This window comes from Oenanthe melanoleuca, chromosome 11, assembly GCF_029582105.1.
Source record: "Oenanthe melanoleuca isolate GR-GAL-2019-014 chromosome 11, OMel1.0, whole genome shotgun sequence".
NCBI lineage: Eukaryota > Metazoa > Chordata > Aves > Passeriformes > Muscicapidae > Oenanthe > Oenanthe melanoleuca.
In genome coordinates, this window is record NC_079345.1 from 3,199,799 (window position 1) to 3,220,922 (window position 21,124).

The 21,124-nt window shown below is 42.6% G+C and overlaps 2 protein-coding genes across 2 annotated transcripts in view; one reads left to right on the forward strand and one right to left on the reverse strand.

The window, feature by feature from the left end:
- Positions 1-6,475: 6,475 nt before the first annotated feature.
- On the forward strand, positions 6,476-18,359 carry MEAK7 (MTOR associated protein, eak-7 homolog). Its single transcript, XM_056500477.1, has 9 exons — positions 6,476-6,670; positions 6,909-7,023; positions 8,104-8,280; positions 10,831-11,061; positions 11,518-11,662; positions 12,291-12,731; positions 13,939-14,057; positions 14,855-15,034; positions 16,031-18,359. The coding sequence occupies exons 1-9, from the start codon at positions 6,513-6,515 to the stop codon at positions 16,163-16,165; spliced, it is 1,701 nt and encodes a 566-aa protein (XP_056356452.1). The 5' UTR covers positions 6,476-6,512; the 3' UTR covers positions 16,166-18,359.
- Positions 18,360-19,231: 872 nt separating this feature from the next.
- ATP2C2 (ATPase secretory pathway Ca2+ transporting 2) overlaps positions 19,232-21,124 on the reverse strand; it is a 29,038-nt gene continuing 27,145 nt past the window's right edge. Inside the window, exons 25-27 of the mRNA XM_056500475.1 lie at positions 20,549-20,644; positions 20,116-20,257; positions 19,232-19,494 (exon numbers count right to left, since the gene is read on the reverse strand). Coding sequence (XP_056356450.1) covers positions 19,382-19,494; positions 20,116-20,257; positions 20,549-20,644 — 351 coding nt within the window. The 3' untranslated portion in view covers positions 19,232-19,381. The remainder of the gene's footprint in view (positions 19,495-20,115; positions 20,258-20,548; positions 20,645-21,124) is intronic.

Sequence of the window (21,124 nt, forward strand, 5' to 3'; positions counted from 1 at the left end):
GCTGGATCACACAGGAAGATGCTGGATCACACAGGAAGCTGTTCCAGAACCAGGCTTTTATAGTCCAAAGTTTTGAAAAAAAAAAACCAGCCTGGAACTGATTGGGGTAATTTGGCAATGCTGAGATGTACAAGAATATGACTGCATACTATATATAGTATATATATATATATATATACATACAGCCCTGGGAAAGGCATGAGGCAGGAACAGCTTCCTCTCTCACACTTTAATCCAGTGTCTCACCTTTTCCTGGATATTCCTGGAGCAGAGATCCCAGCACTGAGCAGTCAGCAGCAACTGGGTGCTCCCACAGCCTGCACTGTTTTTGCTTTGGGCAATAACCATCCTATCATGGTCACTGGGTTACTCAGTGAAAGGTAAACCAAAGGCTTTGGACTCTGAGAACTCCACACCTGGACAAAAATATGGAAAGCAATCAAAAAGATGAGTTATTGTGGAAAATAAACCGTCCTGCACTAACAGAGAATGAATAGATCAAATCCAGCCCAGGTGGAAGGGAAGCTGTGTGGGAAAAGGAGCTGCATGTAACAAAGCAGTGCAATGCCACTTGTACAAACCCCTGTGAAACTGCAAGAAATTTATTTGTTTACTCAATGGCTCTTGACACCACAAGCCATGATCGTGTTTCCATCACTTATTTTCAGAACTTAAGGGTTTTCCCTACAACAGAGGACAAAAGACTGGTTTCTTGTTACACGGTGGGTGTCAGTACTGCACCCTGCCAAGAAACACAGCTGCCCTGCTGAAAACGTCTTCCCTCACAAATCTAAGATGTTTCAAGGGGGTTTCTCCCACTGTTTGGAGAAAGAGTCTGCATGCATTGAAGAGGTGAACAAGGGTGAAAATGAGTTCAGGACTGTCACCAGAACTTTCCCATCTTGTATTCAGACATGTTTTTGTCTGCCAGATGCAGTGCTCTAGAATTGTTTGTTTTTCACTGTGTTTCCACCTCATTGTTTCTGGTGGCAGTAGCACTTCCAGGGTTTGGGGTGGGCAGACCAGTCTGACCCCAAGGAATAATTGGGATAACAGCCTGTGAGGTGATCCGTGCTCACAAACAGAACAAAGAGTCTGGGCCACAGTGTTACTGTGAGTAGTGCTGCCCACATTTCAATTGAAATAGATGGAATTAAGCTGTGTTCTGAGGAAATGAGACCTTCTGTTTCCATCTGTCCCACAGCACTATATATGGAAACAACTGAAGTTATGTATTTTCTATGGAAGACTTCCTCATTGGAAAAAAATACCCTCAACAAATTCTAAAATTTCTTCACAGAAAGCAGCTTGTAAATGAAAAAACAAAATCAAACCAAATAAAATAAAGAAGCAAACCCAAAGACTGTTGATATTCACTGAAAGACAGAATTCTACCATTTGATTCCTTTACTCAGTTACAGGCTTGCTGTACTCCTCTTCAGCTTTCACTAAACACAGATTACAAATCTTTGCAAACAAAACAAAAGAGTTGGGTAATGCAGTAAGTAATCTGGAATTTAATTCAAACTAGGTCTGGGCTAAGCAGAAAATAAACAAAAGGGGTTGTGTAGGGTTTCTAAGCATCAGAGGTTGCATAGTTTGGTGGAAAAGTTCCTCTTGTTAAGAATTGTTTGCCTTGTTAAATTATCTGTGGTTTATATGAACATTATCCCACCTATAAGTCCACTTTCTAAAAAACTGCATGTTCTAATCTACCCATTATCACAGAATCAGAGAATGGTTTGGAGGTGACCTTAAACATCATCTAGTTCCACCCCCAACAATCAGATTCATTTGTTCACTGCACCCTTTCTCCTTTTATAGAAGAGTTGGTTACCAGCAGGCAGAGGGGTTTGTAAAGGGAAGTACAAAGACTTGCAAAACCCAGAACTTCCTTTGTGACTACCTAAGGACTCCATTTGGGTGAGAATCAGACTTGCTTTTACCCTTATATGGCAATCCCACAAAAACCCAAAGGCAAATCAGGTGAGAAGCTGAGAAGGTTCAGCTCCTACAGCAGCCAGTTCCAGGCAGAGCTGAACAACACACAAAAGGCACCAGGGGTAGGTTTGGATTATACCTTTTAAAATCAAAGGAATTTTGTGCTGAGCCTACTAGTTTCATCAAATAACATTATTGCAGGATTTCACTGTGACTGCAGATGTGAAACTTTGTGTCTCCATCAAAACAGGAAACACAGCCTAATGGCATTAAAAGAGGTGAAATGACTTTTGTGTTCACTAGACCCTAAAATATGGATAAGGGTCTTTTATAATTTAGCTATTTTAATTCAAATGTGACCTCTTTTGCAAAGGCCAGAGTTCTGCAATATAATAATGTAACTGAAATGCTGAGTAATAACTGGAACTGAAAAGTATCAGAAATGTTTCCTCCATGTGACTTACAGCAGTGCTTATCTACACCCAGGCTGCAAGAGGCCTGAACATAATGGCTTCTTTTGACCTTTAATCCCAATCTCCCTCTCCCAGAAGGTGAATATACCCCCAAAATACCCTGCTGAAAAGTGCCTCCAGGGTGGTATCACCATTTTTGGAGTTCTCAGATGCCTGTGGTTTAGAGGGCTGGAGCTCTGCTCATTGCATGTGTGAATGCAGTGAATTATAAGCTCATTGGAACAGAAATCCTGTCTGTCTGCACAGTCTTTGGCACAGCAGGGTCCCTTCTCAGCTGGCCTTCTGTGAGACCCAGTTTGAAATATGAATCATATCAAAAGTGAATCAGAACAATTCTGAGTCACTGACACCAGAGAGTAACAACTTTCACATACAAGACCAATGAGCTGCAAAATTTCTCTGTTCCAACTCAAGAGAGGAGAAAAAATTATTTTAAAGAAACTAAAAGATAACTGAGGTAAAACAGATGTGCTTGTTATAAACACACAGCTGCTCAGCTCATCATTTACATTCTATTTTGTTATCTCGGAATAATTTATTCTCACTGAAGGAAACTTACCTGAACTGAGAGACTTGACCTGAAATGAGGATTACCTGGAACAAAGATCATCTAAATTTTCTGTGGTCTTGGTAAACTAATAAAGCCAAATCTACTCAGTTTTAAAGTCAATAAGTATATAGTGTTTTAAATAAATAGTTTGGGGTTTTGTGGTTTTGGTTTTTTCACTCTGCAATCAAACACATGTCTAACACCAGTTCACAAAATTAGCCACAACTGCTTATAGAACCTTCTTGTATTTTTTTTCCTCTTTTTTATACAACAATATATTCCTGAATGTCCTTAAAAGGCATCTTAGTGTATTCTCTCTTTCTTACTGGTAGAAACAAAGCACTCGAGACACTTAAGCAGCTCTGCTGAGTAGCTGAAAATATACATGAGGAAGTGACGACTCATTTAAGGAGAGCTGCGAATTACCGCCCGCATGCACCGCGTTTCCAGCTTGACTTTTTATACTCTCGGTGCAAAAAAAAGGCGTTGAAAGGGTGTTTAGCCTCTGACCTGGAAATTCCCCCGCAGCAGGAGCATAATCTGTGCGATTTAGTCTGAGTATCTTGTGGCTTTAAGAGCTCGTTGCCCTGCAGTTTACAGCCTAATGTCACAGGCAAGTGACCAACGTCATCCAGGAGCAGCAGGAAACTCGGGTTAGATTGACGGGCAGGGCAAACAAACCCACAGTTCACAGTCAGCTCAGTGACAAACGGGCAAAGCTTGAACAAAAGAGGATAAATTCGAGCTAAGCCAGGCCAGGTACCTTTCAGTAGCTTTTGACTGATTCTAAGCTCAGCAGCTGGAGAAAAAGGGTCATAAAATCATCATTTGTTTGTTAAGATGATACTGATCAGTCAGAATTAGCTGGCTGGTTGTCAGTGCAAGGTCAGTAAGACTAGAATCTCTTGTCTTGCATTTCCAGACTGAAAAGAGGTCCTACAGAAAGAGATAAAATATGAAAGACAACCCATAAAACAAACAAATGTAAAAATCCAATTGCATGTGAAACAGTACATCCACAGAAACACTAACCTTTAAAAAGAAATTAAAGAAGAAAAAGTTAACTTGAAGGAAAAAACTTTGTCTTTCTCATTCTGCGTGTTTCACTGTTTTCCTTGGGCATCAACTGAAAGTTCATTAACACTGATGGAAACCAAACACACTTTGGACTTTTTTCAGGACCTGCTCATGTAGCCCAGGGAGGGACTTCCAACAAGAACCGACTTTTGTCCTCAGGGTTATTACACAGAGTTAATAGGATATATTAATTAATTTATTACATAAGGTTTTACTTCTAACATACAGTGTTAAAAGGGAAACCCAAACCCACCTGGACGCTGTTGAAGCCCGCAGTGTGGGCACACAGAGAACTTGCTAAACGTGCGATGCCATCGTGTGGGCAAAGACATCTCCTGCAGTTTCCAGAGGAATGTCATTGAACCCTAAAATGTTTTGTGCTGTTTTGAGTTAAAATGGTCATCTCGACTGTGCTACAGGCAGGGACACCTTCCACTAACCCAGGTTGTGTTCACATCATATGGACATGCCATTAATTTCTTAATTTTTCTTGCTACGTCCCGACCCTCTGACAGGAGCTGTGTAACTTCTGTTCCTCTAGTGGTGATCAGAGAGAATCTGAAACAGCATCCACCCTGGAATTCTGGTCAATCTGTTTTTAAGTCTAAACTGGCAACAAGGAGATTATTCTACAGGTTTTTATGAAATTTTGCATCTGTAAAGGTTGAGAAACCACCCCACAATTAAAAAGTGTGGTTTAACTTTATCAAGGTTTTGCTCATTCTTGCAAAAGAGCAAAACAGTGGGAGCTCTGCCATGGTTAGTACAGAATCACAGATTGGGTTGGGTTGGAAAGGACCTTAAAACTCATCTCATTCCAACCCCTGCCATGGGCAGGGACACCTTTCACAATCCCAGGGTGCTCCAAGCCCCATCCAACCTGGTCTTGAAAACTTCCAGGGATGGGACATTAATAACTTCTCTGGGCAACTAATTTTTTCCCCCTAAATTCTCCTCTTTTGTACATTTCTGCCTTCTGTTGAACAATCAGACTATAATTAGAAGTGAAATGTCAAAGCTGCTTGCTGGTACCTCGCTGCAGGAACACTCACAACATCAGACTTGTGGGAATTTGCCCATCTCCCATCTGGGAGGAGAAGGAGGCTTCACACTGAGCTCAGGATGCAAGAAAATCAACCAGAGTCAGACAAAGCATGGACAGAAATGGTGTCACTGCTATGAAGACGTTGGTGTGCTGCAAACCCTGTGGCTGAAAGAACAAGGAGAATAATGCAAACGGGATGAAACATGACAACATGAAAAAAAAAAAAAAAAAAAAAAAGAAAAAAGCGAGATCTGGGAGCAGAGCTTTGCAACCACTGAGTTTATCATTTTTCTCCAAGTATTCACATGTCTGATTGAAGGTCTGGGCAGTCCCTGTGACCTTGCATTTATCCCTTAGCCCATGGGATCCCTGTCTTTTTACCTCAGCCTCAGACAAGCCTGATTTTGCCAACCAAACCTATTGATTGTGAAATTGTGCTTTCCCTCCACTCCCCATCGCCACTGATATTCACCAGAGCCCGAGTGTTTACCCTGCAAGTGACCTGTGTGTGTATTTATTACACACAGGCACACCCAGCTTTTCCCTTCCCAAAGGCCAGGAACTGTCTCCAGCACAGACCAGGGTCAGCAACACCTTCCCACAGACATTTCTGGGACTTCCCAGGACACTTTTTGGGATGCTTTTCAAAATGCTTCAGCACCGGGCACCTCAGCCCTGACAGGAGCTGCAGGGGTGGTTGCTGTGTCCCAGCTATAGCTTTATATTTTTACTATTTTGAGACACATTTTAGGGCTAGGGAGGCTGAGGGGAAAGGGATGCCTCAGGGAGATGGGTCTCCTCAGGGAGGAGTTTCTCTGGAAAAAAGCAGTGTCTTCTCAGGGAAAAGGGCTCCTAAAAAAGCAGGGTCTCCTTAGGGAAAAGGGTTCCTAGAAAAGCAGGGTCTCCTCAGGGAAAAGGGCTGCTGGAAAAGCAGGGTATCCTTAGGAAAAAGGGTTCCTAGAAAAGCAGGGTCTCCTCAGGCAGGATGGTTCCCTAAAGGAAAGCCTCTCTAGGGAAAAGAGTCCCCTCAGGGTGGACGGTCGCCTCAAAACGGAGACTTTCATCAGGGCGGAGGGTTCCCTCACAAAGGAGGGAAGTGTCCGCTCAAAAAGGAGTCTTTCCTCAGGAACAAGCGTTCCCTTGGGCAGAAGGGTCCCCTCAAGGCTGAGGAGCCCTCACGGAGGCGGCGTGGCGGCGCTGCCGCTGCTCTCCGGCCGCCTCCCCTCCGCCTCCCACCGCGGCCTGCGGCAGCGCCCGCCTGTCCCCACCGCTGCTCCGGCCCTTCCCTCCTTCCTCCACTTCCTCCATCCCTTCCCTCCTTCCTCCACTTCCTCCATCCCTTCCCTCCCGCCTCGCTCCGCCCGTTCCCCGCCGTGCCGAGGGCCGGCCCCGCGCTCCGCCCCGGCCGGGCGGGCGGAGGTGCCGGATGGCGCCGGCCGGGCCCGGGCCGGTGTCACAGCGCGGGTCCAGCGGGGCCGGCCCGGTGTCACAGCATCGGGGACAGCATCGGGGACATCACCGGGACAGCGGGGCCGGCCCGGTGTCGCATCCCGGGGGCTGTCAGGGGCTATCGGGGCCGGGCCGGTAAGCGTGGGGCGAGCGGGGAGCTCGGCCCAGCCTCAGCCTCGGCAGCAGGACGGGATGGGACGGGATGGAATGAAATGGAATGAGGTGGAATGGGATGGGATGGGATCCCTGTACTGCCTGCGGAGGGCTGAGCAGGGCTGAGCTGAGCTGGGCACACCGGGAATAAACCTGTCACCCCCTTTCTCCAGCGGCTCGCTGCTTAAATTAACATCGTCTGCACGGTCTGTCTTTGTAGGTTACAGTGGTTTCCATTCAGCCCTCGGTGTTTACCCCACGATCTGCATCTTCCTCAGGCCAACAAGGCTTTAGGCCTGAAGGTGGAGCAGCCACAACCCGGCCTCTTATTTACGGTAAACAAAGTTCAGGACAGAAATACTGCACTGGGCTCAACAGTGTGTCCTTCAGTGTGGATGAAGGGCTGCGTGATGGGCTCGTCTGATAAAGAGAGGTGTCAGGAAGGACATGGAATTTGCAGGAAAAAACACTACAGAATGATCTTTTCATTCCATATCTGATCTTTTTCATATTGTCACCCCAGACTTGTGTCTTCCCCAGACAGAGGGGAAGGCTGTTGGCAGTGGTGGCTGTCACTGTGATCGTGGTGGAATTCGGGGTTTCAGGTGCTGTTAGGTATGTTCTGTGCTGCTGCAGGGAGAAAGGCAGAGCACATGGCCCAGAGAACACTAAAAATCGAGTCTCTGTAGTGCAGGGGACTCCTGGGACATTGAGAGAAATAGTTGTACCACTAGAAGTGGAAAACAAAGAAACCCAAAACCAACCCCCCAGCATCAACTTTAATTCTGTGGGTACCAACTCCCAATGATTGATTTATTGGTTTTGTTTGAATTGGTTTTTAATGGGCTTGAATGGTGTTCCTAAGTATTTTTGTTCTTTTATTTAAAATTATAGTGTGTCCATAAAGAAGCCACTCTCATGTGATTTTGGGAGACTTTGCAGTGATGGTGTTTTAGTGCCACATCATATTGACATTAGGTTCACTCCATTAATGCACCAGCAAGATGCAGCATAATCTGTCATAACTAATCCATTATTAGATTTTTCCCTTCATGTTAGGGATGTATTCCAGCTGTCAAACTCACGGTCACTTTGTGTAAACTAATTTAACCATTAGATCATATTGGTTTTTCCATTTGGTAAAGACTTGACTGAGGTTTGCATTGGTGGCCAGGGTGGTTTTAGCCACAAGCTGTGCTTTTAAAGCACAGTTGCTGTTCACAGATGTTCTCCACGTTCATTAAGCCTTGGTGAATACAGAGCCTAAACAGTAGTTTTAATAATTTCCTGTAAGGCTGCTGATTTGCTCTTGTAAAGCTTGCACTGGTATGTTAGTCTGTTTGATGTATGTTTCATGGCCCTTGTGGTACCTTTCTGTGTTTAATGTTTCTTTTGATTTTTTTTCTTTGTTTCAGGTTGAAAAGATGGGGAATGCTGAAAGCAATGCCTATCAGAATCACCTTTCCAGATTTCTTCCTGAGGAGCAGTCTGACATTGATGGACTATTCGACACCTTATCAGGATCAAGTGGCTCAGCTGGAGCAAAAAATGCCAAAGCTGCAAAGAAAACTGTGACTCTGGCAGCACTACAGGCAAGAGAGTCTGTTACTAATGGTATTTCTGGGATGTAGTGATTGAACAGAATTCCAGAAATAAGCTATAAAGATATTTTTTAAGGATTGTTCATCTCAATTTAATTTTTCATATTTTGGGACAGGACAGATATTTAACTTTTTCTTGCAGCTTAACCAGAATAGTGACTTTCAGGTATGCATTTATCTCTTAAATTGAACTTTAGGGTCCATTTGGAGCTTTCCTGATTCTGAAGTAAGTTGGGGTGTATGGAAATATTTTCACAGAAACCTGAAGAATATTTTTACTCCTGGAGTCTGTAGTGTGGGATCATTTACAGATTGTCTTGAGGAGCTGTCACCAAGTCAGTTTTTATTTGGTTATGCCTATCTCCCTCGACATATCACTGTCTCTAATCACTTGTACTAAAAAGGGAGAATTCAATTTGACTTGATTAAACTGTGGCTCCCTGTTTTGGCTAATTAACATGCATTATGCTTCTGATTAACTTTGCATTCATTTTCTAATCAAGAAAAGAGAAAAATGAGTCATTGGGATGCTTAATAACTTCAGCTAGTCAGGAACTAAGTGGCCAAATGAATGTAGTGGTAAACTGCAGTTTTGTATATATTACACAGATAATGGAGTCAAATTAAAACTCTTTGAAAGCAGCAGGTTATTTTAAGGTGTTCAGCAATGCTTGTGCATACAGACCAGCTTCAGCCTTCCTGCAGCCTGGCTGTTTGTGAGCTCTCACCAATTTTTGGAACACCAAGTTTGGAAATGATGTTCCTTGCTGCCTGGTTTTTCAGCACTAGTTCATCCAACATCCTTGGTGCCTGTTAATTGTTTGGGACCTGACAGAAGTTCTCTTCCTAGCTTTTCCCTAGATCAGTGTGATCTTTGATGAACATTTACCTTTTCCCTTCCTGCCTTTTTGTTGGCCAGCTTAAATTAAAATCTTTTGGAAGGCTTCCTGTTGGTGCAGGGAGAATGGCAATGGCATTTCTGCCTTGTTGGTGACAATGCTCATGCCTGGGCTGAGATGTGACAGATTTGATCCAACAACAACCTGGTACCATTGGTGAGGCCCCAAGCATCATCTCCTGTGCTCTGCTTAGGTTATTACACATCTGGGCCAGGACAGGCTGCACTGCATAGCTTGGGAAGCAGGCAGAGCAGGAACCTCTTGAAAATTTCATGAAGCCTTTTTACAGCAAGGGTTCTAATCTGTCAGAGGTGTGAGTTAGATGGTTATTAAGGATTCCATTTTTACACACCTCCTTTTTTTGCACCCCAGGTCCACTCTTTGGAATAGCTAGAAGGTAAATGAAGCAGCACAGTTGAAGTGGTTGGATTAGGCAGGGAGTAGGTAGGTAATTCAGGAGTGAGAAGTAAAAAACCCTCGAGTATAATGTTTTAGTTGTGTTCCCTGCTGCCTCTCCCACTTCAGGCTCATGCAGGATTTTTAGAAAGCCTCTCAAAGACAGCTGTACCCCCTGTGAGCATCCCTCCCTTGCTGTGGAGCACTCTGATGTGAAAGGCTGTGGCTGCTATTTCTGCTGCTGCTGGGATCAATGGGAGTTGTAGCACTGACGTCAGTGCAAGCAGCACAGAGCTCAGGATATTGGATCTCTCATGCCCAGCAACAGCATTAACAACATTAACAGCAAATAGGAGCAGCCCAGGTGGCTTCCCAAGAGTGGTATTGAGCAGCAATCAGTAATAGCAGCTCCCCTGAGTGGAGTTGGGCTGTTAGGCAGGTGGGGCTCCACTCATTTCAGCACAGTCCCACTGAGCTGCACCTCGTGTGGAAGAGTCAAGGCAGGGCTTCAGCACATCTCTGCACAGTGAGGACACTGGGTAATCACGTCCTCCTCCATGAATGTATTTGAGATGATTTATTTTTAAAGTGGTAATTATCTTGAGCACTCTGAAAGTTGAATCCAGAGTCAGATCTTTCCCACAGAGCTGTGATGAATGATGATATATTCCAGCTAGCTTTCAATTCAAAGGGCCAAGCATGCAATTCAGATTAATAAGTTCTGATTTTGACTCTCTTAACACCAGGGATGCTTTTTAATCAGGTGATCTGTGCTTCAGTTAGTTGCTTTGCAGGGGGAGATTTTGCAGGGTTGTTTCTACATGTGCATGTAGGGTTAAACACGGCCTTGAGGACAAAACTGAGATACAGAAAACACTCCACTTTGTTTGTAAGTGAGTTGCACTATCAAAAGCAGAATTGAAACACAATATTGAATGTTTTACTGGCAGAGCTGTAAACCTTTGCACCAGAGTTATCACCTAGAAATCCTTTGCTAATACCCTATTAAGACTTTACAGTGTTGATTTTTCTGAAGTCCGTGGCACTTCTAGAAAAACAGCATCAACTAAATCACTAAAAAAATCACTATGAAAATAGAGATTTTTAGTTTTTCTCTTGGCAAAGCAGTTCTTTGACAAAAGTTTATTGCTGATACTACAGACTGTACGTCAGCACAGATTAACTGGAGTAACATCAGTTACTCTTCATTTGTAAAATGTGCTCTTTGCTGTTTCTCTCACTGCAGGCACACACCAGGGAGCCCCTGCCAGAGCCAATGACTGCTCGGTTGTACAGTGGGATGAAAAGCATTGACCTGCCTGGCAAATCATCCGGGCTGAGTGAACAGATTGCTAAAGAGCAGTTTGTAATTTTTATGTCAAACCTCTTGAAAGGGAATGCAGATGAGAAGATTAGCATAATAATGAGAATGATCGCCAAGACGGGAGGGCCTCTGAAGGGCAAACAAATCCAAGAGGTAAACGAGCAGTTAAATGTGTGTTGGGGGGACAGGAAGAGAGCAGGGCTATAGTTAGGAGCCAGCAAGGGCTGTGGTGTGGCTGGTGTTTCTGGGAACTGAGTAAAATGCTTTCTAGAGCTCTAGTTGCAGGATCAGCTATGTAGCTTTTGAGATATCACAGAACAGTAATTCACTAGCAGCTCCTATACTTGACCCTTCCCTCCCTCTTTCGTTCCCTGTGTTATGGAGGTGCTTTGTGAAGTAACATGTACAAAATGTCTTGAAAAAGGATCCTTTTCAAGGCCTGTGGCGCTGAAATAGCATTTCTGTAGTTCCTGACTTGTCCTGGCAGAAGATCCCTGCCTTTGGGATTACAGCATCACTACTGCTTGACCTTATCTTCAGACAGTCCTTCGAAGCTCTTGGAAATTTCACTTAAGAAATACCAAAATGGTGATGTTTTAATCTTTGAAGTTCACAGAGGATCTGATCACGTCTGTAGTCCATGTACTGAGCTACAGGAAGGAGCTGAAAGGTTGGAGTTTGGAGAATACGAGGGATTCTTCAAGTGGAGTCAAAGCTTTGGCTTCTGAGCTGCTCTCAGAATTGAAGTTTCCAGGTAAGCAGCCCTGATTCAGCATATCCCACAGCTTGTGCAGTCACTGCTCTCATGAGAAGTTCTCTCTTTGGGTCACATCTTTGAATTTCAAGGGTGAGACCAAAATTTCAAACCTAGTGCTTAGAAAATGACATTGGAATTTTATTTATTTAACCTTTTCATCTTTCTCCCCTAAATTCAGGTGAAATTTGATCTTAAGTCCCAGTTTGTCTTGGAGCATTCCTATTTTACAAATACCTGACTTGCAAATTATAGGAATGGACATCTAAATAGTATTTATTTAAATAAAATTTATCATGTATTTTTGACTATTTATAAAGCATAGGTCTATTTTTGCACTGTTGTAATAACAGATTTTGCTGTCTTGTAAAGAACATTTCATGAGCTGCAGCTTAGAGTCTGTTTCTAAATCATGACAGGCCAACCAAAGAATGCCACAGGTGAAGCTTTCCCAATTCTATGGTTGCATTTGCTTAATGTAGTTAACACCTTACTATTGCTAGCTCCTTTCACATGTGGTTTACAAGTTCATTACAACAATGAAGTATTTTGTTTACACTTAAAAAATCACCTGATTATTTTCCAGATGGGGAGGCTTACTCCTGTTCCTGTGTGTCTTGTTCTTTAGATGGGACAAAACCTGTGGGTTCTCAGCTGCTGGAGACAAATTTTGACCGAAGTGTCATTGAGGATTGGGTATACAGAGTTCCCCAGATCTCAGTTTTCCTCAGTGTTGTCATCAGGCAAGGCCTCCACGTCCTGCATTCCCTCCCAGACCAAACCAAGGACATCCTCAACCTGGTTCCTCACTGCAAAGGCATCAAAGGACGGGGGGTTGTCAGTCTGTTTGACATCCCAGCCATCATCTACATCAACTCCCACCTGCCTGCAGAGATGCAGCACAAGTGGCAGCTTTTATTTTCCTCCAGGCTCCACGGGGAAAGCTTCTCACAGTTGTGTGCCCATATAGTGAACAAAGGTCCTTGCATAGTCATCATAAGGGACTTGGATGGTTTCCTCTTTGGTGGGTTTGCATCTCACTCTTGGGAGGTGAAGCCACAGTTTCAAGGTAAAACTCACTTTTCCTATTTTAATGTCTCTGGTAAATTCCCTGGTTTTTGTACAGGCACAAGAATCCTGTCCCCTTAATGGATACTGTCCTTTTAATGACACAAAAACATTTTTTACACTTCCAAGTGAATTTCTCTGTGGAAAAAATAACACTAATTTTCAAAGAATACAAAACACATGCAAAGTTATTCTTAGCACTATGTCAGGCGTGTTGCTGATTAATATTTCTGGTTTGTTATTTGATAAGGCTTTTAAAATTGCAGGACTTATTGACCACAGAACAAGTTTTCAGGGAAATCTGTCAAGTCCTGTAGCTGCATAGGTTGAAAATGAAATGAAAATGAGTGAAGTAGAGCACATATGATGAATTAGTGTCTAAATAATTTGTCCACAGGATGGCAGTCCTCCATCAGGAACACCTGAGCCTCCTCTTGCCGTTTGTGCACTGTCTTTGTTTCCCTTCTAAAATCCAGCAGCCAGAGGATTCTTTGGACAAGCTAAACTTCTTGTTCCCTTAAAACTTTGAGGGAGAAGAGAGGGTTTTTGAAAAACTATTTGGAAAGAATGTTTGTGATGGATTTGTGAAGAAAAAAAATGGCTATGGGTGTTGCTGGGAATCCTCCCTATGGCTACATTAGAAACTCAATTCATCTCCTAAATGTGTATTAGAAAATTACCACTTCAGACAGTTAGTATAATATTATTTTACACTGATTACACCTCCCTTTCCTTGTATTTTTTCTTGCTAGAGAAACATATAAAGCATACAGGGCAAGCACACCACAGGTGCCACTGAATCCTGAGCTGGGCATGGTGAAAATTGCTCTGAGTCATTGACTCTGAACTGATTTATGTGTCAGTGTAGTCAGAACTAGGAATGTCTGCATTCACACCAGTTTGTCCAGATCTGTCAGCTGGCCAGTTTCAGGTGATATAATGCAGTCTGGGGTAGGTGACATAGTGACATAATGTCCTAGTGGTGCCTCTGTCCTTGACCACAGCCTGTAATTGCATTGACTTTTGTGACTGCATAGAGTTCACTGAGAATAAAAAATAGATATAAATCTTGATGGGAGGTTTACCAGCTTCCTGAGATGGCAGCTGCTGTCTTTGAATTATTCAGCTTAAATTACTTATTCTAATTAATTTGTAGGGAAGTTATTGCTTGACCTCTTGTCTGACCTGAGGTGCTTCTCTGTTTTCAGGTGACAACAGATGCTTTCTGTTTTCTGTTTTCCCCACTCTGGCTGTATACACATACACAGGGTACAATGACCACTACATGTATTTAAACCATGGCCAACAGACTATGCCAAATGGACTTGTAAGTATTTAGAAATGATGATTTGGAATTCAGATTTATGGCTGGCACTTGGAAGTGTTCTGTGTTTATTTTCTTTCTGGGAGCAGATTTATTTTGCTTGTTATTCTCTGAGTAAATTTGTATGCCTGAAGCAGCACAAAAAAATGATCTGTGTAACTGAGGATTCTTCCACTTGCTGCTCTCCCTGCCACACCAACTGCTTTTGGAATTATGGAGGAGAAAGACCAGCAAAATGAGAGTGCAAGTAGCTGCTACTGCTGTGTGATGGCAGTGGCAGGAGCTCCTCCTACTCAAGTTCACAGATGAGTTCTCCAGAGCAGAGGAGTTTCTATAGAGCTACAACACACCATGCCTTAGAAATACTTTAGTTTTAGAGCATTATGTGCCCATAACTTTGGGAATTGCAGCAGGCTGGAATTAACTTGCTCTAGAGAAAGTGAAAACATCAAATTGCATTATTGTAGATACTTTCCTAAATGGAAAGGAGGCAGCAAACCTGAGCACTGACACTCTGTTAATAGTCAATAAACAAAAGCAGGAGTTTAATTTCTGGCAGAAGTCACAGGTATTTGTATTCTGTGAAGCACAGAGGTAGGGCAGTATCACTCAGGTAAATTTTTAGTTGTATTCAGGAATAGATGCGGGTACAGAAGCCCAGCTTCACTCACTTCACTTTTTGCCTGTCCACAGAAGTGTGGCATAAATACTCACCACAGCAGCTTGTTCTCAGGTTTCCTAGCTTTCCCAGTCTGCTTTCCCTGTGCAGGATGTGTTCAGTGTGCTGGTTTTCCCCACAGGGTATGGGTGGACAGCACGGCTACTTCGGGCTCTGGATAGACAGTGACTACGGGAAGGGCCACAGCAAAGCCAAACCTCGGTGCACCACCTACAACAGCCCCCAGCTGTCAGCCAAAGAGGACTTTACACTGGATGCCATGGAAGTGTGGGCAGTGGGAGATGCCCCTGAGAGTGCAGGGGTAGGTGAAACTGTGAACTGAGTCTGTGGAATTGTGTTGGAACAGCAGTTGTGAATGCAAAGCTCACAGATGCAATTTTTTGTTAACACTGTCTCTCCATTGTAGTGAATAACATTTCCTTTACCTGGCCTTGGGGTGCCATGTGTTTTGTAGCACCAAATTGCAAAACTGTATTGGAATTATTGAGGGTGCCAACAAGAAAGAATTATCAGGAGCCATGAGGTGATAAAGTCAGAATAGCAGTACTTTTCAAAAGGGATTTTTGATACTGAGGAATGGTCTCCAGAGGAACCTCTGTGGAGGGGCTCAGTAAAACCCAGAGTTTCTAAAAGCACTGGAAATTCTCAAGTCTAATCTATAGTTCAGGAAGAGACCCAAAATCATTCTTTATCAGTAACTTTAAATTTACTATTGTTTTACCATAAATTTGTGTGAATAGGTTTATACCAGTCTTTCTGCACTTGGTTTATTTTTGGGTATGAGTAGGTGCCCTTTCTCCAGCCTCCCCTATCCCTGCAATTTATTCTCTTATTAAACTATCTGGTCTGTACAGTTTGGTAAGGTTTTAAAATTTATTTCTTTTTAATTTTTGCTTCTTTTCATACTGAATTCATGTGCCCTGACTTCACTGGACACGTAGCTCTATGTAGAAATAGAGCAAACTGTTTACAGAAAACGTTGCATTGTAACTGGATCTCCTCTTTAAAAACTCCACATCAGCACTTCAGACTGAGGTGGGGTTAACCAGGATGTCCTGGATGGCTTGTAACCTGAATAAACTTGAAATGGCTGACTGTCATCTTAGGAAAATTTATGGCTATTTTATGTAGCTGCAGCAATAAAAACCATTTGATGTACTTGCAAATTTTGAAATTGCAAATACATCTTCTTCATTGTGCCAAGCTTGCAGACCACATCACTTCCAGACTTTTGAGTGTGTCCCTTCCCTGCAGCCTGATACATTTTAAACTGACTGTATTTTATTTTGTTTTGAAGAGAAAAGGTAAGAAGAGTATCCTGGATGTGGATCCTCAGGCTCAGGCCTTGTTGGAGATGGCTGGAAAAAGCCGTCAGAGCGAAGGTCTGCGGGAGCCCGTGGAAGAGGATGAAGATGATGATGATGAGAGCTAAAGGAGCCACAGCAACACTAAAAACCTTTACTTTTGTTTGCTTCAAGTGGTGATGATGTCCCTTGGACAAGATATTTTTTCCTTTTTTTCCCCCCCTTGAATGTTCCTAATTGTCTGGGACAAAGCTTAGGCCTTGTACTTGTGTAATATTTAGGTCTAAAGCCTGTAGGTCTGTACTGCCTGAAGGGTTTTGTTTGGGGAAGACAGAAAATTAACTGGGGTCATAATCATTAGGCATGGCTGAGCTGGAGCTGGATATGAATTTGCTTTCATTCCCCATAGATCACATCTGCACACTGAATTAAAAGCAGCAGAAGTTATTGACAGTATGGCTTTCTGTCCTGGAGAATTGATATGTACATATTTACATATTTATAAAGCCTGTTCAAGGCACTGATTAAAGCTCTTATACCTCAACTGCACATATTTATTTGCATGCAATGAAATTAGTCAGCAAAGCTTATAAACTAATGATGTCTTACACTGGTGAACATAGAATAGTCCATGTGATGCCATATGAAGGATGCTATTAATTTGCATTGCTTCAGTTAAAACACTGAATTTCAAACTTTCTAAGTCAGATTTTCAGCAGGTGATTCCATGTGAGCAGTAGGATGTCTAGAATAGTTAAACAGCAACAAGTTTTGTAGTACAACACTATCCCTAGTGCACCTCACTTCATCTGTTTCTGCAGAAGCTTGTCTGTTGCTTTTTAAACTTAGAGCAGAATCGTTGGAGCCATATTTATCCTAAAAATGGGCCATACCTCCAGCACAATTCTCTAGAGAGGGTACATTCTTTAGTAGCCTCATGAGACTGGAGTAAAAGATCAGGCTGTAAAAAAGGCTCAGAAATAAGCAGCCACATTTAATTGGGAATAGGATCTGCAGATACCTTGTGAAAGAAATAAAAATCAGGGGTATGTCTGTAAAATGTTTAAAGAAGATTGCTGTATACTTTATTTCCACATAATGAATCATTACTCTGCTATGGAAAAGAATCCCCACAATGTGAAATGCAGTTCTTGGGGTTTGTGCTTTGTTTTGTGACTGTTCATCAGTCAGCACCAGTTTTGTCAGGTCTCTTATACTCAGGACTTTTTCTACTTGAATTAGTTCACATCTCTCAGAAATTATTAGTTTGACCTTGCTAATTCTATGAGTAATTAACTTGTCAAAAATAACCCTGATTTCTAGCAGGGGCTGTAATTTCTAACTCAGCAACAAGTGTTTGGTTATCAGTGTCTCTGATTATCAGTCTTTCTCCAGAGGAAGAGGACTGTGCCCAATCCCCTTTGTCCTGGCATGAGTTTGTCTTCTTGGCAGCAATAGAATTGTATAAATTCTGCTCATGTGGCCTTCCTTAAAATTCTTCCCCTCAGTGTTTTCCTGTATGAGACTTTTCCCCCACCTGTTGTTTTTCATAGGGAGCCAGATTTGAATATTCTGAACAATCTGCACTTGTGCCTTAACGTAGAACTCATTTTTAAAAATTATAATAAAACACATGAATTTGGCCTTGAAAGGAGAGCATGAAGAAATCACTCCAGCCAGGCATCCTAGGACTCAGCTGTGTGTTTTGTAGAGTACCTGAACTAATGCTTGGGGCATTTATGTGCTGTTTGTTCCAGTACAGAGAGTGCTGTGAAATGTCTGGGAGAATGTCCTTTCATGCTGTATTTGCTTAGAGAAACCAGATAATCTCCCAGCACAAAGAAAAATCAAGCCTCAGAACAATTGCACTGATACTTTTGTACAGTTTTGTTCTCTCTGTATATTAATAATATTAAATTTTACAGTGTAAGGAGTAGTAATGATGCTGTCTGTAAGTGTGGTGATAGCAGCTTTTGTTTGAACATTCTTAAACTCCCACCATGAGTCTCAGAGTTCTTTTTCACTCAGCAGTGACTAAGCCTATTAAATACTCCCATGTGGATGGCATACAGGATGAGACAGTTGAATTTCAGCAGTTAAACATAAAATAAATAGCTAGACTTTATTTTCCTTCCATTACAAGGCAGAACATGTTTTTGAGAACTGAAACTATCTGCAAGAGTATAAAAAAATTTAATTGTACAAAGCTACTCCCCACCAAAAGTATTTCAGTGGCCAGGTTTTCTTCGATTTTTAATGAGTATCAGTATAGCTGTTTCTTTCTAGACTATGAATCCAAAATAAAATCCTGTTTAAACTTCATCTTGTGACTATCAGCATAGCATTGTGACCTCTGAAATTGTAGTTTTTTGACAAGTTTGTGTCTGAGACTCTTCACTTTGAAGTTGTTACACTGGGGCAAGAAGAAAGCTGACACTGGCACTTTAGCAAATGTTCAGTGAAACACTATGCAGATGGGATTATTCCAAATTGTTCTTTAAATGTAAAAGATGGCTTGGGAGAGACTCAGTTTTTCTTTCAGATATCTGGGCTTCATGCTCATGCACCTAAAAATGTCCAGAAAGCTTTTGTGGGCAGTGGGCTTAGCTGTGATCTGAACAGCTCAGTCCCTTTTGTGCAGTTTTGACCCAACTGCAAAGCTCAGCATCCCTGCTCTGTTCCTGACTCATCTTTATTCTCAGGCTCTTGTGGAGGCCAGTCCCTTTCCCATTAAATCACCCAGTGTTGAGCACTGGCTCTGGTCAGCCTTCCCTTTTTCTCCTGTCAGTCACACAGGTACAAACACTGACAGCTGAGGGTTGGCACTTCAGCTCCCTGCTCTGTTTGACAGCTCCCCACAGTTTCCTTGAAAGTCTTGCTGAGTCAAGCCTGGATATCTGGGAATCCACAAACACTACAGAGTGAAGGAAATAGAAATGCTTCAAGGTGGCTCTTTTCCACTCTTCTAATTAAACATTAAAGGATGTGTCTAAATCACGAGTCTCACTCAGATACTTGTCAGCAACATTTTAAAATGTAGATTTTATTAATAAAAACGATTTTGATTTAAATAAATAAAATTTCAGCTTATGCACAATAGGTTTTTCTGTACAGGTGTGAAGCTCTTCTTTTGTCTGGGGCTAGCACAGCCTTCTGGAATACAGATCAGTGTTATAAAAATATACCTGCTCTTGGTTTAAACCAGGAGCCACTCTGGGGGAGTGGGTAGGAGAGTCTCTGGTGTAAGGACTGTTGGTACAGATGCACTTGAGGACCTTCAGGAGGGATGGACTGGGGTTATCCAGCATCACAGCTCTGTTCCCAGTGTGTTGTAGAGCAGTCTCTCAGTTGTGACATCCCTTTGTGTGCTTTGGGTGGCAGCAGCGCTTTTCACACAGCTTGACGAGCTCGGACACCACGAACACTGAGGAAGCCAGGCTGGTGAGGAACAGCAGGTCTGGAGAGCAGAGAGGAGCTGAGCTCAGCTGGGCAGGAATCCCAGCCCAGGCCTTCCTCAGCTGGGAACTGGGCTGGGGAGCCCCTGGGTAGGGGCCTCGCTGTGCCCTTGCCAGCTGAGAATGGGGGACACTGCTGCAGCAGACAAGGGCCACCAGCCACAGCTGGGACTGTCCCCTGGGAGGCTGGAAACAGGAATCCCTTGGGATCCCTGCCCCCTGCTTATAGCAACAGCCTGATATAGATGTAACACGGTGTGGCAGGGTGCAATTTGCTGATTTAAATTAAAACCTGTGTTGCATTTCAGCTGGGAAACTGAAGTTTAACCCAGCTCTTTCCACAGCTCCTTCTTTTCCACACAATCCAAGAAATATCATCATACAGAGCTGGAAAATCTTGTCTCCATTTACTTGCATTTATGTGCAGTAAATCAAAAGTCAGAATCTAAGCTGGGATAATATGAAGTACTACTACTATTTGGGTACAGCTCTGTGTAAATACACAGAGGCAGGAGCTGTGGTTGATGTGTTGGGAGCTCACAGAGCAAACTGGGAACAGCATCTAAAGTCACTTTAAGGAAAAAAACCCAACAAAACAAACCATTACTTATTTTGCAACTTACCTAACACTCCTAAATTCTCTGTCTGGAAGACCTTTTGTAGTGGAGGGATGTAGATAACAGCCAGCTGTCCCAAAAACGACCCAAGCACAGAATACAAGAACATGCGGTTTCGGAAAAATCCGATTTCAAATATCAACTTTGTCTAGAAAAGGGGAAAAAAAATTAAACAGTAACTTTTCCCAATCTCTGTTGGAGCTAAATGTCCCCCTGTTTCTTTATATTTCATCTCCATTACTTTTGAAGTTACATAAACATTTAGAGCTACATAGTTGCACTTGAACCGTGATAGATAATTTTATCTATATAAAAGGTTGATAAAAATCATACTGCTTTAAATAGCATTTAAAAAGCCCTTACTATGCAAAATGCTGGTATTCTAATGTTTATGTTTGTGATTTGAGACAAGAAATTACTGCTGACAGAGCCATCTCACCTGAGAGCGACATGTCAGGGCATTGAAGAGGTCAAAAAACACAAAACAGGTAAAAGTCATGGTTGTGGTTCGGGGAGTTATGCCCCCTTTTGGGTTCTGGAAGTACACAAAAAATCAGGGGTTAGTTTAACCTTACAAAATAGAAGAATTAAATGTTCCCTTTAATGAGCCCAGTCAAATCAAAGGGTAGTAAAACAAAGGAGTAAATCTCGTTCTAGCTATTATGGGTAGCATTCAGTTCTCTCTGCTAATTTTAAAGTTGATGATCTTATCAACTGTATTTTAAATTCTCAAACTGGTGTGGACTTTGAGTAAAGAACATTCTAAATTAAATTGCTGAAACTTAAAGTACCAACAGAAATCCATTGTACTTGGCATTTTCTGCTGGGAAAATGGAAAGCTAGAAGTGAAAAGTCTCTTGAAGTACTGATGCCACATCAAGAAATAGGTTTCCATTCTAGATTGGAAGGACCAAATTAGAGGTAGCAGAGGGATGCAGGGGCAGAGCTGGGAGCTGACCCTGCTTCCTCAGCCCTCTGCCCACACTGATCCTTCCCATGGGATGGATTCCAGAAA

What these genes read in the sequence shown, in the direction of transcription:
- MEAK7 (XM_056500477.1), top strand. Translation starts at nt 6,513, where the DNA reads ATGGCGCCGGCCGGGCCCGGGCCGGTGTCACAGCGCGGGTCCAGCGGG. An exon ending in TGACTCTGGCAGCACTACAG is followed by an intron (nt 8,281 to 10,830) that starts GCAAGAGAGTCT and finishes CTCTCACTGCAG; the next exon opens with GCACACACCAGGGAGCCCCT. An exon ending in AGGGCAAACAAATCCAAGAG is followed by an intron (nt 11,062 to 11,517) that starts GTAAACGAGCAG and finishes TAATCTTTGAAG; the next exon opens with TTCACAGAGGATCTGATCAC.